We start from the raw sequence: 20,426 nt of genomic DNA, 5'->3' as shown, positions 1-20,426 counted from the left end.
CAGTTTTTTTTTTAGATAGTGTAATTAAAAAGTGCAATATTTTTATGAAAATTTGCAGAATTTTCTTTGCAAAAGAATTGGAACTCTGATTTTTGGGCTATTTTTGTAGAATTAACCATATTTTTATAGAAATTTGAGAAAAATAAAATAATTAAAAAGCAGTTCCCTGTATTGCAAACAACTCGCTGTACTTAAACTTTATTGATTGACTGTACATACATATGTACGTATATACGTAGAGGTAGAAAGGTGGTAAAGGAAACTTTGGAAAAAAAACTAAACGCTTGCTTGCAATATATACCTACAAACAGTGACTCAAACAAATGAGTGTTAGTTTTTTTTTTAAATATTCGTATTTTTTTCCAGCTAATTTTTTTTGTTATTTTTATATAAAAATATCGTCGAAGCTTTAACCATAACCGTGTCAATTACAGTTTCAAACTTTATACAAAATTTAGGAAAATTCAAAAAAATTGTATCAAAATTTCAACATTTTATTCTGAATTTTTAGAAAATTTTATATCCCATACAATTTTAGTCTAATGAAGTGCTACTTTTTCGGGTTTTTTAATATAACAAGGGCAATTTACAAAAATATGAGTTCATATTTTGAAATTTTGTTGCTGACGGTATCCCACGTTTTATCTCATAAAAAATTTATACTTATATGAAAAAAGGTGCAAAAATCCGTCACCAAAAAAAAAATATTATCAAAAATCAACGCGATTTTTTGGCCGTTTGAAATTTCCACTTCATTAGACTAAAATTGTATGGGCTTTAAAACTCCATGCCAAAAAATTTTGATGAAAATTTGTTGAATTTTCCTAAATTTTGTATAAATTTTGAAACTGTGATTTACACGGTTTTGGTTAAAGCTTAGGCGATATTTTTATATAAAAATAACAAAAAAAACGTAAGTACGCCTGGGCCACACTGGAGAAGCCGATATACATATGTACATGCTTTTGCTTAAGGTTATATTTTTTGTCTTTTTTCTATCTAGATCCCTACCTCTACCCCTGTTCGTTCTAATTACATTTATGTTATTTGGTTTTCTTTTATCTTCATTTTTATCTTTAACTCTATCGAAAACAAAATCGATAGTAACATCCAACAAATTATAGATAATATAATCGATAAACATATCGATAAATATTATATTCGATAAAAATTTCGATAGCAAAATCGATAATAATATTGGTAGCAAAATCGATTAGAAAATATATAAAAATATCTCTTTAACAAATATCGATAAAAATATCAACAAAATCGATAAAAATATCGATAGCACAATCGCTAAGAATATCGATAACAAAATCGATAAAAATATCGCTAATGAAATCGGTAAAAATATCGATAACAAAATCGAAAAATATCGATAACAAAATCGATAAACATCGATAACAAAATCGATAAATATCGATAGCAAAATGGATAAATATCGATAAAAAATCGATAAATATCGATAACATCGATAAATATCGTTAAATAAATCGATAAATATCGATACCAAAATCGATAAAAAAATTTATAAATATCGATAACGAAATCGATAAAAATATCGATAAAAAAATATCGCTAACAAAATAGTTAAAGATATCGATTACAAAATCGATCAAAATGTCGATAACAAAATAGATAAAATATCGATTATTATATCGATAAGTTCCGATTATATCGATAGAAAAACAGATAACAATATCGATAAAAATTTCGATAATAAAATCGATAAAAATATCGATAACAAAACCGATCAAAATATCGATTATTTTATCGATAAGTCCCAAGAATCCCGAAAATCTCTAAAATCCCAAAAAAGTTCCCAGATCGAGTCTCTGTGTCTCCCTCTATATCCTTTCCTCTTTAATTACCTTTATTTTATTCTTTCTTCCCCTATCTTCATCTTTGCTTTTATCGGTATCCTCATCCTCCTCTTTGTCTTTACTTTTATGTTCATAATTTTTTTCAGCTACATATTCCCCTTCACCTTTGCCCTTATATAATTGAAGTGTTAAAATTTACCTTGGTCTTCATTTTTGCCTATATATTTACGCATCTTTGTTTTAGTTTTTATTTTTACCTTTGCCTTTATCCTTTTCTTCATCTATGTACGTATTCACATTTACTTTCATTCTTGTATTGCTCTTTTTCTAAGTGTTATTCTTTAACCTTTTATTAGCAAATTTTTGTTAAATTAACACCATATGCATACACACAAGAAGCACTTGTTTCAGCCCCAACCATTTCCGTTGCGCCATTTCCGTTGCATCATTTCCGTCCCAACAATTTCCATGTGAAATTTCCGCTGAATTTGCCAATTTACTCCCAACCAACCAACCGCCGCTAAAGAAGTTTCACTTCAAAAATTTGGCTCGAAAAACATTACGAATATTTGAAGAAAATCAACACAGGGTCATTTGTTTGAGTCACTGTATGTATGTGTGTAAGTAAGTACGTTTAGAGGGCGACCATAATAGCGTCATATGCGGATAGTAAAACGGAAGGAAAAGAAAAAATGTCGGCATGTTGAAAGATGTCAGCTGATGGTGCGGTGAATGTGGCAATGGCAATGAAAAATGCCGAAAGAAAATATTCTTACATACATATGTATGTATTTGTATTTATGTACATTTGTATGTTAATTTGTTTAGGTATTTTGCTTGTGTTCTTCTGCTTAAAGTATTTACTTACACTATGTCATTTACGCCCGTGGCCCATTAACACAATTCCTCCTTCTTATGGAAAAGGTAGCCAAAATGCTTTTGATTTGTTTTTTTCTGGAACGAGTTAGAAACCTTTAATTACATTTAAAGTTACCTCAGGTTAATTGACACTATTTGTGGCTTTTTGAAGTTTTACCTATTGGACCACAAAATTGCTTCAAGTACTAAATTTAATTAGTTAAATGTGCAAATAGCGAAAAACAAAGGCTAATTAAAGAATTGTTGGTGTGGCTTGATCGCAATGGCAGAGTAAGAACAGGTGCACGTCACTAATTAAAAAACTTTTAATTTAATTCTCATTTTCGTTGTTGGTATTTCCGACAGTGTAGGAGTATGATGTAATGTGGAACGATTTTCCGAGATGACATTACATTTAGATTTAATGGTTCAGAGAAAATTTAAATAAAACCAGTAAAGTAGTTTAATTTCGGGGCAAAATTAAGCTTTAAATATCCGTACTAAATGTTGTGTTTTCGTCTTTCTGAAAACTTCCGTTACATAGTAAGCAGGGGTGGCTTTTCCATGGCATCCGTTGTTAGACTAACAAGGCAATTCCGGCAACGTCTTTTAACACACCACAGTCTTTCGAAGGACATTGTCTTAGCATTGTGCTGCTCGCCTTTTAGTAATATATATATTTTTTTTTTAATTAAGTTAAATTAAAAAATTTAATTAAACTCAAAAAATTAAAATAAAGCAAAAATAAATAAAAATATTTTTAAAAATCAAAAAAAAATTATAACAATAAAATCTAAAAACTATATTAGGAAACGAAAAATAATTAAATCAAAAACGAAGAAAATGCTTCCTAAAAATTAAAAAAATATATTTTTATTTTTAAAACAAAGTCTAAATATTAAAAGAAAATTAATTAAAAAGAGACAAAAAATAAAGTAAAGAAAAGTAAAATAAGATCGTAAAAATTAAAGAGCTAAAAATATATATATATATTTAAAAAAAATATATATTTTTGTAACAATAAAATCTTAACCCAAAAAGAATATTAAATTTAGAAAGTAAGAAATATTTAATGAAAACATAGCAAAAAAATTTATGGAATTAAAAACAAGAAAATTTTAAAAAAATAAAAAAATTAAATAACACAAAGTTTAACAAATTTAAGAAATTAAAAATATATAAATTAAAAAAAAAAAATTGTATCTAAAATAATCGATGCCCGGATCTCTCAAACTGCACGCCAGTGCTTAGAATAACAAAAAGCTGTCCAACTGTCCAGTCATCTGTCTTTAATTTGCCTTACGAAATACTTTTTACTATCTTAGTCAGAATTGCGTTTTTAAAGGAATGAAAGAAAGTATTTTGTAAGACAATTGACAGGTTTGAAAGAATCTGAGTATTCTGCCACGAGAGTCTTACAGAAAAAACTCCCTTGTCAACCTTCATGGTAAAAAGCTCTATTGACTTGTATATCATTTTGCTCGCGGTGTTCCAACAGTGGCAATGGCCAAGTGAGCAAAGCACGGGTTTGCCATTGGAGTGATCCGAGGTTCAGGCAGCAAAATTTTGCCTGGTTTTTTTCAATTTTTTTTTTTCTGTTTTTAATTTAGATTTCATTGTTTTAATATAGATATATAGTCACTAGACACGAATAAAGGCGCGAGCTCAAAAGTTGACGGCGAAAAAAGACGCATAAGAAAACTTCAGCGTCAAAGACTCTTAACATATTTCGCCGAAGTTTTTCATAAGCATCTTTTTTCGCAAAATTTTTTACGCGCCTTTTTTCGCCGTCAAAACACTAGCGCGCCTTTATTCGTGTGTAGTGACGATATATATATATATTTTTTTTTCATAACATTTTTTGAAAGTTGTTTTATCTTATATACTTTTTTAAATTTAATTTTTAGATTTTACTCGTTTCTCTTTTCAGGAAATTCCCAATAATAAAACCCAATTACTTTTTTAACCATTTTTTCATAGTGACTATATTTTATAGGTCCGCCAAAAGCCTTAGAAAATGCCAAAAAATGCAATAGGGGATAAATAAAATATCTTTAGTATTAAAAAATGGTTACATAAACAATTTGATATTGTTGTTGGAAGTCTCCTGAAGAGAACCTGATTTTTCGGATTGAAAAATATAGATTTTCAAGAATTCCATACCATTTCCACGAAAAGTGTTTTTTTTTCGTATAAAGTACATGGAAAACTTTGGGCGCTTTGAGCGACCTCTAAATATGTTTTGGTTTCAAAATAAAAAAAGGGGTAGACTTTACTTATTTTGGACCACCCTAATGTATATAGTCATGCATTCCGAAAATCTAAAATAGTCGTATTTCTTGTTAACAGTTACTTAGTTGTAAGTATTAATTCAGAGTAAATAAGGATCTTTAGTTATTGAAATATCAGTTTTCGTGTTTCTGAAAATTACGGTTACATGGGAAGTGGGCGTAATTAGTGACAGATTTATTTGGTAGAATTCGATAAGACAGTACCGACATACACATATGCAGACATACATTTTCAGAATAATGCACCTCATTCAATGGTTTTGTTAATAACATAGTTTAGGCCGAAATAATTCCCCATTACCCTGCGACTGAGCACTTTGCTGTAACCGATTGTTAAATTAAATGAATTTTTTTTTTTGTATGAAATATGTGAGCAGGAAACAATTACTCATACGCCACGTATTCCGCGTTTGATCAAGCTTTATACGAAAACATTAACAACTGATTTTATTTTGCAAATAAAACCTTTTAAACCTTTTAAATTATACCTAAGTATTCAAGTTTCAAGACCCTATAAATTATGATTTGTTTTGATGACACTACTTGGCATTTTCTTCCATATATGTAAAAGAAATTTTGAGCATAATTTACATGGAAAAAATTATTAAAATTCAAAAATTATTAAAAAACAACGCGATTTTTTAACGTCTTGAAACTTACACTTTAGCCTACAAAAAAAGTTTGAAATTTTGGTTAATTTTGTTAAATTTTTATAATTTTTGTACAAGGCTTGAAATATGAATTTATCGTGTCTTTTTTTGACTATCGTAATTATTATATTTTTATTCTACATCAATAATCTATGTACATATGTGCATACACATCATTGGAGGTTAAAGTTAGAATAGTCTTTACCAAATAAATCCATTACATTTTCAATCAATAAAATTCTATTAAAACTAACTTACCCGCCATTTCTCGACAAACGCGCCCAAGAGCGTATGCGCAACATTAGTTCCTGTATTTTTGTGTTGCGCTCCACCTCATCCTCCTCCTCCCACTCGTAGTTGATTGCAGCATGAGAACTCAAATCATGATCTTCATTGAGATTATCTGTAATGCGAAAAGTGGGACGTGAGTTAACGCTTTCCATGACGCAGATGCAATTATTTCAATACACTTCCACTTCACTTTCACAAAAACTTAATCTGACCACGAACGCAGACATTTTCTAAAATACAAATTTCAATTTTTAACTTTTCTTTAGAATTCGCCAAACTTTCAGAAATTTTCAGAATTGCATGTGTCATTGATTGTAGCCATGCCATTTTCATTCTCACACATAACACTTTCGATTGTTTCGTAAAAATAACGCTTAATCTAATTAAATTTTGGCAGCTGATGTCGGAAATTATTTACAAAAATACAAGGAAACACTTGTATGTATATTCAATTGCGCGCGTCGTTCAATCAACTCACAGCAAAAAATATTTGCTTATATCGTTTTTGATATAAATGGCCAAACATCACTCGCGCCAGTGTTTTGGAAAAAATTGAAAAATCATTATTGCGATCTGTTTCTCTTGGGAATATGAAAGCGAAAATTTTTATGAATTTTCGCCAACGAAATGCCATGACAGACTAATAATTTGACCAGCCAAGACGGAGCACCAGAGCTGTTAACATTGCCAGAATGGTCTCTTGTTAGGCGATGACGTTAGTTTCCCTCCTCCATCAAAAAAATATTGTAGCCACACGCAAAACGTTAATACAAAATGTGTACATAAATATTTCTCATAAACATTTGTAAGTGGTTTTACTTAATACGAGCACACATGCGTATGTATGTACATGCCTACTTGCAGATGTAACGAGAGAAAAAGTGTCTCACTTTGATATGTATGAATGTGAGCAGAAAATATGTTAATACCTTTGTTTGTCGTAAAAATAGAGAAAAGGTGGGAAGCACACATGTGAAAGGCAGTGGAAATTCGAAAAGTATGTCTAAATCCATAAGTGTATTTGTTTATTTGTTTACTTGGTGCAAATACATATTTACATGGATATCTTATGTATGTATGTATGTGTATACCTGATTTTACTTGAAATATGTATAGGGTTGATTGATATTTGAATCACAATACAAACAGTTAGTTATTTGAACCACTGGTTGTAGCAAAAAAAATTGAACTGCGACCTCAAAGATATTTTGTTTGCTTAAAAAAGTCGCTAACCCTAAATATCCAACATACCTACTTTCCTAATAAATGCTAAAAGGAAGAAGATCTTTTGTATCCCTATAATACATAGTTCTTAACCCTGACGGCCCAAGATACTATCTGCCTCCCTAATAAATGCTAACACTTTCTTGGTAGATGAATTCCCGTCACTAACCTCATCGACTGTGGAAGAACTTAAGTAATGCAGTCTAAGTCTGGTGAATGCCGGACAGTCACAAATACTGTGCTCCGGCGTCTCCCGCCCTTCAATATCAAGACGTCAATCCGTCTCTGTGGATGCGCCAATCCAATGCATGTGAGAGCGCCGGTTATAATGGCGTGTTAAGGCTAGCCGATATATATTAACTATATATTTCCTAGCAAAAGGATAACCAAAAAGTTTAGCATTTCTAGGTCCCTACCTCTGCCCAAGACTTACTGCATTCTTAGTTTACTCACGTTTTTTGAAGGTTGAGATTGCTAGTACCTCGGTCTGAAAGGCCGTGTACTAAATACCCTTTGCAATAGAAGGTTAGGTGCCAAGTGCAAAGACCTGCTCTGCCCTCCAACTTGGAACCATCTGTATAGCAGTGTACATATCTGGTATACAATTCAAGTAAAGCATTTTTTTATTTTTATCTAGTTCCATTAGCATAGCGCCGGGCAGAGCTGTAAAACTGTGAAATCATATGAAATTAAAAATCATCAATTTTATGTTATTATGTTTTCATTGAATTTTTCCTTGTTGGGGAATGTGGCTTATAATTTACCAATTCTACATTCACTCAAAGTAGATACGATTGCACACATTAACATATTCAAAGAAAGATTGAAAAAACTGAATGACGAAACATTAACTTTTAACACTGAATAAGCATTCAGATGAATGCAGCTTTTGCTATGTGTGCACACATTCATTCAGTACCAATCAATCGATATAAATATTCTAAATACACAAAACCCACTGAAAAATACGCAAGGTTGAATTTTATTGAACAGATTTCAAAATTTCAACTCGGAAAAATAGTTTATTGAGCGTTATCATTAATTTGTTTCACTTAAATTTGTACAAATATTTATAATAAATGAAAATATTAATTAGAGAAATATTTTTCCGCCAAGAATGTCATTATGAAAAATGTTAATTATTAACGATTTTTACATCTCTGTTTCGAAAATTGTCAGCTTTCTAAATAAGTATTACCAATGTACCAATAAAAGGTATGTGCAGAAATTATTACATATGTACATACCTATAAATCTACGTTAAAATAAGTAAACAAATTTAAGCGCTTCTAATTCTAACTTTAGATATATACATTTTATTACTTATTTAAAAAATTCTTAATACAAGTTTCTTCGTACTTTTTTCTTCGCTATTGGGTCAAGCATTTAATAAAGATTCTAAAACCTGATTTGTGGGTTTGTGGTGGTTCCTACCATTTACAATAAGTTGCAAATTATCAACTTTTCTCAAAAAAAGATTTAAAAAAATCTGTGTGCAAACCCCTTTTTATTTTAGTGTGGTAGAATCGAAAAAAATGTGGTAGATTTGAATAAGATGTGGTAGATTTTCCAATTCATATTTTATTGGGTATACATATCGCACACCGTCGTCAAAAGAAGCACAACTCAAAAATTAAATCGGGAAATATAATTGCTAGTGGATCGTACAGATTCCACGCAATTGGTGCAAAAATAAGTATAACATTAGTTTTCTAGTTAGAGAATATAATCATGAAGAAAATAATATTTTATTTGTATGCAAAAAAATCGACCAAATTATTTTCCCATTGCATAATACTTTAGCAAATATAAATAGGCGTATTTTTGAAATATTAGAAAGTTAAGGCACAGATATATTTAAAGCAAAATTTATGATGTACCTTTTTAAAAATCTATTGATTAATTTTTATATTTCAAATTACAATTGAGTTGAAATTCTAGAGTTATGTGAAAATTGTAAACAAATGTTCTGTCTAAAAATGTGGTAGATTTTAAGCCTTGTGTGGTAGATGTGGTAGACACCCAAATTTAAAAAAAAATACGTGGTTGATCTACCACACATGTGGTAGAAGCTTGCACACTGTTCTAAACGTATGTTTTGAGCAAATTGATGTTTAAAGCTAGCAATATATCCCATGTCCATTTTCCAAAACTATAATAATAAACATGGCAGTTTTTAAGCAATTTGGTTCCTGTAATTAAGGAAATATTGTAGTTTTGGCATTTTTCGAAATTACCATTTTATGAGAGGGACCAGGTTATTGTTCGACTTTTGTATTTTCAATACCCTGCTGCCCTAGATAAAAAAACCCTCGTACAGAATTTCGTTGAGATATCTCAACTTTTGCTAGAGTTTTCGTGTACGCAAATAAACGGACATTGACTAATCATCTTCTCTTTTTATTCTGAGCATTTTTATGTATATATACATACATAAGTAGTACATACGAACATAAATGTATGTATCCATATCGATTAATTTTGGTTGTTCCAAATATACGTTATTTGAAAAAAAGTTATGGTACCCTCTTGCAGAACTGCGTTGTAAATATGTTTAGGAAACATTTAAATTAATAGTTTATTAAAAAAGTTGCTCAAAGTAATGGAACTCCTCAACCCCTTAAAAAAAAAACAGGAACCCTTCTGAAATTTTGTTTTGAAAGTTTTCATATTTGAAAACTGAAAACAATCACAGTATACAGCAAACCAGCCATTGACAATATGCTTATTTGAAAACTAATACATGAAATGTTGTGAATATATAGGATTTTTTTGTCATTAACCCATAGGCAACAACTGGTGCAAAAGTACCTACAAATGTTTGTTGATATATTTGAAATGTAAATTTGAACAGCAAAATTCATAAAACAAATTATAATAAAACAAAAATATTGTTAATTACTACGTGGGAGGTGGGCGTGGTTATTGGCAGATTTCGACAAAATTTAACACTAACCTAAATTATACCAAAGGCAACTTCGACACCGACTTTCGTTAAAATAACTAAATTATGTACGAGTTAGCGTGCTTACAAACAGAGAGGGCTGAACTAGTTCATCTCGTCATTCTGAATATATGTGTATATACATACATACATTTTATACGGTTAACAAACGCGCTCGCTTATTTGCATAAACCGTCTTTACTTGCATTAATTCATGCATTATCCTCCTTCAAATGTGAATAATCGGCTGAACAAATACACACAAATTACGTGCATTTGAAAATTGGAGAGCTGTACCATAAGCTAAGTAATACTTCTTTTACCGCCTAATCGATGGGACCATTTTACAAAGTCAGCCCACCATTACTCACTCAAAGTTGTGTTCAGAACACGGTTTGACTTATGTAGGAACTGCATCCGGTCATAATTGCTAACGCTTCACGCTTCATTTGCTTGGAATTTCGTGTTTCTCGTTATTTTATTTTATGTGACTTGAAAATATTTTTCACTATAAGAAAATATTTAAATTGGATTTCATTTGGGTTAACGAAAACGACAACTGTGAAAAAATATCAACCAATACATTCAAACAAAATGCCAAATAAGCATGTTTACATTTTTTGTTTTGGCTACCTGGATCACTGTATACTGTGAAAAAAATATTTAGTACAAAAATAATTGTGATAAATCAATTTTGTATATTCTTCTGCGAAAAAATGTCTACAATCGATGATGTATATGTATACATATCAAGATGTGTCTGTTTTGCTCTACGGTTGCGATAAGTTGCTTTGGAATAAATAATATTGCACGAGTCATTGGCTTTGGGTTAGTGGCAGAAAACTTCAATACATAAGTACATATACTTTGAAATAAAATATTTGTTTTTGTTTCAATTCCAGATATGTTCAAACTTTAAAGTATAAAATATATCAACCCTGGGAACAAATTATTGGTACTGAATGGTAAAAAAAAGTGTGCATTCATTCTAAATATACAATCATGTGTGAGTGCGAATGCTGCTGAACATTCACATACTATACTGAATGGCAATCTAGCATTCAATAACAAAACACAGTTTGTTTGTTTTCAAATATTTTAAGCCACTCAGGAATGAAGTTTTTATTTATACAAACCAACAATCAACATTTTGAAAGGAATGCCGAGTGAATGCAGACTATGTTGATTCAATCATTTTACAGCTCTGGCGCCGGGGAACTTGGAAGTTCCCAGACCCGACATTTTGCCCAAAATACCTTTGTATTGTGTCTGATTATGAATAGTACTAATGCATTTTTCAATTTATCGAAGCTGCTGCTGCTAAAAAAAAAAAATATGGAGTGGAGTCCAACTCAGGAACGATGCTAAGGCTGGGGGTGAACACGTTCTCATTGATCCTGTAACTGAGAGTTGAGCTAATCATTCTTGTGTGACTTGAAACGCCAGTTTTTTGTAATACTTTAGCCTACCAGACTATGGAGGCATAATTTGTAATCCGACGGACAATAGGGCAGTAAAGTAATTCTCGGCAGGCCCGGGTGTCTTCCCTAAGAGTTTTGCCTCGAAGGGAACTCCAACTCATCTACCGTAATCCACAGATGTTTGACTTCATCAGCCAACACTGATTGCATTACACCTGCTCTGCGCGCTGAAGTTAATAGAATCTAAAATAGTGAAATCGGGAATTGTATTGAAATGTCGCACCACGCTGGCGTCACTGAGCTGTATCAACGTCACTCTATGCTGGGTCCCCGGACATAGGAATATTGAAGGGAGTAAGTCGGCTGATGTGATGGCCAGATGCAGCTCAGTGGTACCAACAAAAGAAGCCGATGGCTCCGTACTACCACCATTTAGTGATCGCATTAGGAAAATTTATGAATACTCCATGGCCGCGACCAATGACTTGTGGAACAAACGGTAGATCACGGCGGCTTAGTAGGAAAAATACGAGGGACATATTGAAACTCAATAGATCTACAGTAAGAGTTTTCCCCACAGTCTTCATAGGACAGGACAACACTGTGCTATAGCACCAATGCTTCAACGGTGGCTAGTGCCAACAAGTACTCTCTGCAGAAGCTGTCATGATGAGGTTGGAAAGTGTCAATTGACCACTTCATGTGTCGATGCCCATGTCTAAAGACGAAGCGCTTTAAGCACGTAGGTTCACGCTTCCTCAACAGTTTGGGTGAGATAACGGAGGTAGAACTCTTGGATCTACTCGGCTTCATTAGGGATAGTAATTGGTTCAGTAGAATAATGACTTGAAGCTACTCTCTCGGTTATAGGTACGTGTTTCCTCCTGACACTCGCTTAAAGCGGGCACGCACACGTCCTCCTAGCCTGAACTAACCTCAGAGTAACCCAACAAATGTTTGGCTTATACCTTTAGAACAGCTTTTTTCGGATTTATTCATTGGCACACCAGTTTAATACCACGTCTGATACAGTACTGCCGAATTCTCCGGTAATCCTAATTAACAATATGTCCGCATAACCGACAGCATTGTAACCACTTTTCTGTAGTTTGGTTATCCTCTTATAGCTTTGATGTTCATAGAGCTGTTACCTAGTGACGATGCTATATCAACCTTACGAAGTATGGTGTCGATCCATCAGACAGTGGAGATCTATGCCACTTTGTACCAGTGCCCATGGGATAGATCCGTAGGCAGTATTATCAAGACACATTGAGCAACCACCTTAAAATATTTAACTAACCAGGCACTGTAGGGCAGAATCTTCCGATTTTCCTTTAACATACGTATTTATGTGACACTGGATCTGAATTAAATATTCGAAAGGCTCTACCGCCGACAGTACATTGTACCAGTGAAAGATGGAACCAGATCTGTTGAGACTTCTAACTCTGGGAAAACTATGATTCGATGATCCGGAGAGTCCACAAATCTTGTCCGAAAGAAGAGCTTTGAAAATGTACTTGGAGCAGGAATTTTAGAATTTCACTGTTGTTCATGAAAGTGCCATGTTGCCCTTTTAGGAGTGCCATCCCATTGTGCTGTTAATGGATGATTTCACAACACATTATTTAGACACTCTCTGTCACCTCCAATTCGTCAATTAAGTTTATGAAAGCTTACAGCGAGTCTGCTCGAGTGTTGACTAGAATTTTGAAACGCTTCCAATTTGGTTTTCTGTGCGAGAAAGTCAAAAACATTCCAATCTCTAATTAGTTCAGCAATCGACCTGCTGCAAAGAATTCTGAAAAATTCACCAATCTTTGTCTGACCGGACCCAAACAGTTACAGACAATTTACTTGGAACTCCCTTCGTCTTTGAGGCAGCGCCGGTTCTTTATATTCAAACCGATTCGGTATATGTTCATATCAAAAAACGGAGATGGTTGTGACCGCTAGCTAGTTCTTTCTGCGTTCTGAGTTTACCCACTCAGTAGATAAGTAACTTTACAGCAGAGCAAGGAAAGTCAACATAACTAGACCCAACTTGGCTAGACAGAATTGAATTCTCAGAAGAGGCGAAGTATCTAAGGGTACCCCTGGACAAAATGCTCAATTGGAACCCACATTCCTCGAATCACAGACTTCAGAGAGGACTGCTGGAACCCACTACATTCAGCATGATCAGTGGTGATCTTCGTGGTCATTTGGAGGTTCTCAAGCCATTTCTGGATGGCCTCGCTATCAAGCTCACGGACATTATGCTACCAAAGTTATAGTTCTAGAAACCCTACAAGATCAGAATTCCTGAAAGTAACTGCTGGGAAGCGGTAATAACTTCAATTGACGAAGGATTCCAAGTATGGTATACCGACAGATCGAAGATGGACGACGTGGTTACTGGGGCAGGCGTACTTAGACTAAGATTCCAGAAGAGTCTCCAAATGGACACATACCCAACCATATTCCGGGTGGAAGTCTTCGCAATAGAAATCTGTATTCCCGAAGGTCTTCGTAGAAGGACAGTCAGATAGTGAGGCAGCGTTAAAGGCCTTTTACTCTTTTAGAATGGCATTAAAGCTTGTGTACAGCTGTAAAACTCTTTTGAACCACCTGGCAGCCCATAGGTGGGTTCCGGGACTTCATGTCTGAAGGTTTGAAGGCAACGAAAGGGCTGACTGTTTCGCAAAGCGTGGAGCCCAAATGCGCTTACATTGTCCCGAGCCTTTCTTCGGCACATCTACAGGATCGTGTGTAGAGGTCTGGGTTAACTAAAGTACACTACTAACTTCAGGTAAGTGATAAACAAGTAAAAAATAAAACGCAAAATAAACAATGAGATTATTTATTGATTTAAAGTTTATATACTGGTTACTTATGGCGTTTCCTTTTTTAACAAAAAAAAATCACCTTTTCCTTGCCCTCCTCTTACTTAGTATTAGGGATGTTAATTTTCAACAACTTAAATCGAAAAAACTGTTTCTAAATTGTTTGAGAAGCTCTCCTACCATAAAATAAATAATAAATAAATGGGGTTGAAACCAACTTCTTTATTTAAAGTGGCGTTTTTATTTTTACTCTCTGACGTCAGGATTTATTTTAAAGGATCTTGTAATTTCAAAGATATGAATAATTCCAAAAATTATTTAAAAAATTCAATGCAATGTAGAATAAACATATGGGTACTAAATGAGAGAGGAAATTTTAGAATAAAAAAATAAAATAAATTTTTAGAGTCACAAGGACGAGTAGGTAATTTTTAAGCTGATCAAGTTATAAGGACGAAATTCGAGGATGTTATCAAGTTTATATAAGTCCTTAACATATAATTTTTTCAAAAACAAATATTGCCAAATTTCAAAGATAAAATTGTATAAGGACATTTTCAATACTTACCAGGCCTTATGCACCAAAAAATATAATCTGTTTAAATTCTACAGAATTTCCTCTTTAATCTAATACCCATATTTCTTCTCTGAGCACATTTCACTGATTTTTTTTAAATCATTTTTGAATTACAGACGTCAGAGTGAAAAACTACAAACGCAATTTTACTACATGGGCCAAATATATTGATGATTGTGTGTAAAATTTACTATCGCACGGTGTTATATGTATAATGAGCTAGACATTTATAAAAAAATATTAGCTATTAAATAAAATAAAAAGAAATATAGCCAATACTGGTCAAGAAAAAGAAGTTTTTATTATTGCCATCAGTGCAAATCTCGCGATTATTTTCCAAGAATCTAGGGATTTTCGGAACCTAAAAAAGTCCGAAACCCCGGGGTTAACATTCCTACTTAGTATACATATATTCGTGCGAAGTGCGCAATCACAGGGTATAATTTTTCGGTAAAAAAGAAAGCGCCATTAATCACTTGCTTATTAAAATCACAATCAAAAAGTTGTTCACATGTTTATAAATCTGTATGGAATCCACATAAAATCATACGTACACCATAAGTGTATAATACATAAATATGTACATAAATGTGTATGTAAATTCAGCTTAGATTTTAGATAAAATTTCGAAAAGCGAAAAAGTACGCACACATATAACCTAAAAAGTACTGAGCTCCCAAGCACATAGAAATCATTTTCCATAACTATAGGTAGGTAGGTAGGTAGGTAAGTAGGTAGATATTTTAGTCTTATATTTAGATAATGTGTGTGTAGAACAAGTTACGTATGTATGTATGTATTTACTAAATAACAGCTCTTAGCCTTTAATTGAATACTTAGATTCTTTGGCCTCTAGATAGGTTCCTTAATTAATCCTCATGCCATTCGAAGAGAATGTGTGCCCACATTAAATAAGCGGTGATGATGATAATTTGGCCGACCATCATGGGAAATACGACTCTGTACAGAAAAATGTAAGAAAGTAATTGTGAAGAACTGATAGCGCCAATTAAGTGTCTATACTCACTTCAAGTAGCGTGTAAATGTTATCTTATAGCCATGTTGTTCGGCGATGCCAGCCGAGACCAAATTGGAGGAAGCGCCATACAAAGTACCATTGCCTAGGAGTTTAAGAAAATGTTTTACAAATTTCAATGAAGCTGAGCGGTTCCAACGGCAGTCCCAATGTTTCCCTACTCACCAGCGATACGACGACACGCACCATCATAGCTGTCACCGGTATGCTATCCAACACCGCTGAGGCCATTGCCAATATCCACAAAATAATAAATATAGCCATTGCCAAACGATGTCGCTCGTCGACAAACAATATAATCAGCTTCATAATTTCGCCAATCCATGCGAAGAGACCCAACCGTTCCACACATTCCATCATCACAAACATGGCGGCAAAGAACAAAAGCGTCGTCCATTCAATGCGATGCAACAAATGTTCCATATCATCACGATTCAAAACAATCAGCAATCCAATAACGCCAAGCAGTGCTAGCCAGCCGAGTGGCAGTGTACGCCATTGCGGCACCGATTGTACAAAGAAACAGATGAGTACGAAGGCTAAAGCGCCACAAGTTTGCATCAGCAACATCTTATGCTTGATGGGATACTTGAGCTTAAGTTCTTGCAGCGTATGGGTGTAGGCATCGTTTGAATCGAGGCCACGTTGCTTGCGGCGGAGCGTACGCTTTAACAATTTCACTTTCTTGTGCAAGGTGGCGCGCACGAGGTCAGCATCCTTGGAATAGGAGGAGAGTGAATTGGCGGCACGTTGCCAAACTTTGATTTCACGTCGCAGGTCCTTGAACTCTTTGGGTTCGTTCAGCCGCAGCGATTGAGGGTCGCGGAAGGCGAAGCGCAGGTAAATGCAACTGTGTATGGAAGTGAGTAGAACACCGGGTAGAGTGTGGGCGACGAATTTGGTGAATGTGATGCCCTGAAAGAGGAAAAGAATGGAGTACTTGTAAGAAGTGTAATGTAGCTCTCACGAAATATTTATGTCTATTTGTATGTAGCGCTTTATTTCGTTCGTTATCGATACCGATAAATACACGTATACCAATTAAAACATCCACATTTTTCTTCTTATTTCCCGCTGTAAACGCGTAAGCTATTTTGGCCGAGCTCAACAGGCACGCCAGACGTTTTTTCTTCTCTGCAATTTGACGTTAATTGGAAATTCCAAATGAAGCCACGTCCTCGTCCACTGGGTCTTTCCATCGCAGTAGGGACTTCCCTCATCCTCTGCTACCATCAGCGGGTTTCGAGTTGAATACTTTCAGCAATGGAGCGTCGATATCGATATAAATGGACTTTTCGATATAAGTATCGATACCTATTGATATCGGTGTGGTTATTGAAACAATATGTCGTTTAATATATTATCGTTATTTTTACTAATTATGGTTATCGACAGTTAACATGGTTTTCGACACATTTATTATTATCGATTTTGACATCCCATGTTTATGAAAAATTTAATCGACATTCCAAATAAAATTATGTTCACCAGATTCTAATTTAACTTTTTTTTTGATATTATAAATATTTCGATAACAATTCCAATATCGAAAAATTTATTGTGTTTGAAATTTTAAATGTGTATATCTACGGTGTATTTAGGGTATGCTTTCGTTATTATTATCGAACTCCTTGGCGATATCGTTTTCGATATATTTTCAGTAAAGTTGAATTTATTGGCATAATAATAGATATACATATACATATATATTTATTGTCATCAATGTCTGCACATTTATTGAAATCCTACCGAAATTCCATATAGCTTTAATTGTGTTTGTATAGTCATCGATGCACACATGCATCAGTATTGTTATCGAAACATTTATTGGCATAATTTCGGATATATATTAGATATATCGCTATCGATACTGACATCTGTGTATTTTATACATTCATATGTATTTACCATGACCGCTGTGGTGTAGTGGTAAGCAGTGCGCGCTTTCATTCATCAGCACCTGGGTTCAAGCCCTGGTCAAAGCAACATCGCAAAAAATATAGAAAAAAGGGTTTTTCTTAACAGCGGTCGTCCCTCGGCAGGCAATGGCAAACCTCCGAGTGTATTTCTGCCATGAAAAACAGCTTCTCATAAGAATACAATCGCCATTCGGAGTCGGCGTAAAACTGTAGGTCCCTCCGCTTTGTGTGACAAGATCAAAGCGCACGCCACAAGTCGGAGGAGAAGCGCGGCCAAACACTAACATATGTGTAAGCGCCAATCTATTATTATTATTATTATTATATGTATTTACCGATGAGTTTATCGGCATTACTCGTACTATTAAAATCCGTTACAATCAAAATTGCTATCGATATTGTTATCGATGTCGATAAATATTTAAAAATATGTTTGCTTATCGTTGTAATTATCGATATTTTTATTGTTGAAATTATCGATAAAGCATTCGCATTCGAATTCCTCATAAATTGCCCTTAATATTGTTATCGACGTCATTAAAATATATCGATAAATTTTCCATTAAAATAATTTTTGTATTCATCGGCTAATTATAATTATTGATAATTATCAATAAGTTTACAGATATAATTATCGTAAAAGTTATCGCAATTAAACGGGATTGTCAAACAATGAATATCATTAATTTTTTATAAAAATTGCAATTGATATTGTTATCGACGTCGTTTTCATACTTTTCAGTATAGATATGTTCGTCGGTATGTTATGGATTTCTTTATCGTTAAATTACTAATATTTGTATCGATATAGTTATCGATATGTTTATCGATAAGACTATCAAGCAATCAGTCGTATCATATTTCTATCAAAATTGCTATTGGTTTTGTTATCGATGTCGTTATCGATATTTTTGTCGTTATAGTTATCATTACATTATCAATTATCGCTATAGCTGTCAGTATAGTTATCGATATTTTTATCGGTAAATAATCAAAATGTGTATCGATAACATTGTTCCTATATTTTTAACTAGCTGTAACATGGCGAATTTAACGGCATCGTTATTGATATTTAACTCGGTGTATTTTCATCGTATTTTATTGTAAACTGGTTCAAATCATAGCTTTCTATTAATTTTTCACTTACATTTTTCGTAAAGAAGTGATTCGAGCAAATAATTATCGAAATGGGATCACCAATGGGTGTCAACGAGCCGCCAATATTCGATTGCACTATAATGCCCAACAGAACCGGAACTGGATCCAAGCTCATGACCTCACAGAGTCTAAAAAATATGCATATGTATATTTAAATAGTCACCTCTTCATAAAACTTTTCCCAACTTTACCGAATCGCCACCGGCGTCATCAGAATAACTGTAGTCACATTATCTAGGAGACTCGACACAAAGCAAGTTATAAAGCATAGGAAATATATCATGGGCCGATATCTCAAACGCCAACACGGCTATGTAATCGAAAACGCCCGTCTCTGCTAAGATGCCAACTATAATCATCATAGAAAACAATAGTGTTAGCATTTCCATATCCATCCATTCGATGATCTCCTCCATATTTGGGCGATTGTCGAAGCAGACCAACACAGCGACGGAGAGTATGGAACAAATGATTGCCACAAAGGTGCGTTGGAAGACCTGCGGAACAATTTTGATCAAGAATTTAACTTTTTTTTCGTAAATATCAAATCTTTACGACTCACCTCCCACACGAGTAGCGCATAGAAGATCAATAAAATACCCGAAGCTAGCAGCGTGCCAGTCTTTTTATTGATTATCAAAGGATTGTAGACCAATTCTACGGCGAAGTCCTTCTCCGCATTAGTGTACATGCTCAGACGCACTTGCGCGCCGGGCTTTTGCAACTTCCGCAAAATATTTTCCGGCATTTCGTATGTTTGATTACGCCACACGACCGGCGCGACTTCGAAGAGCGTTTCCGCAACGATTGGTATTAGCCTGGGTTGCAGAATGTTCTGTTTGGTGAAGGAATAATTTAAAATGAGTTATTTAACTTTTACTCTTAAGCAGCATTACCTTATAATCCTTACGATTGTTCACTTTGTCATGGTAGGACAACTGTGGTTGCACAAATAGAAATTTTCCATCATCGTCATGGTGATACATTCTCATGGTCTCATTGAAAGTGCCGAAGATTTTGAGTTTGAAGTCACCGGTGGGATTTTGCGGCAGCACAAAGTCTAAAAGTTAGAGGAAAATTGGAAAAACATGGAAATTAGTGAGCCATACGTTTCTTCTAATAGAAGAGTAAATGTGTCTAAACAACTCTTTCACCAACTTTTCGTTTTATTCCACGGCACTTCCAATGTCTTCTCCAGCAAATGCTTCTCGTCGAATATCATCAAAACCACTGCAGCGAATAGCCAAAATATCAGCAAGCCACTACGTTTTATTAGCCGCTCACGCTTGCGTCGTTCTTTCGACTTTTGTTGAGCAACTACGCGCGTCACAACCGCTTTGGATTGGTCGTTGGTCGAGTTTTCGATGTCCGAGAGTGTACATTCGCCGTCGGTGCTGTGGAAAAAA

General features: G+C 34.0%; 2 protein-coding genes and 1 pseudogene across 2 annotated transcripts in view; all 3 read right to left on the bottom strand.

Moving 5' to 3' along the window:
• LOC118741501 overlaps positions 1–6,065 on the bottom strand; it is an 8,609-nt gene extending 2,544 nt beyond the window's left edge. Inside the window, exon 1 of the mRNA XM_036473500.1 lies at positions 5,900–6,065. Coding sequence (XP_036329393.1) covers positions 5,900–6,065 — 166 coding nt within the window. The remainder of the gene's footprint in view (positions 1–5,899) is intronic.
• Positions 1–20,426, bottom strand: part of LOC118741102 — a 104,713-nt gene that overhangs the window by 21,461 nt on the left and 62,826 nt on the right. The gene's annotated exons all lie outside the window — the stretch shown is intronic.
• Positions 15,183–20,426, bottom strand: part of LOC118741499 — a 27,681-nt pseudogene continuing 22,437 nt past the window's right edge.

The sequence above is a fragment of the Rhagoletis pomonella genome, unplaced genomic scaffold (assembly GCF_013731165.1).
Source record: "Rhagoletis pomonella isolate Grant_MI unplaced genomic scaffold, Rhpom_1.0 Rhpom_scaffold_00006, whole genome shotgun sequence".
Taxonomy (NCBI): domain Eukaryota; kingdom Metazoa; phylum Arthropoda; class Insecta; order Diptera; family Tephritidae; genus Rhagoletis; species Rhagoletis pomonella.
This window is presented reverse-complemented; position numbering and strand designations above follow the sequence as displayed.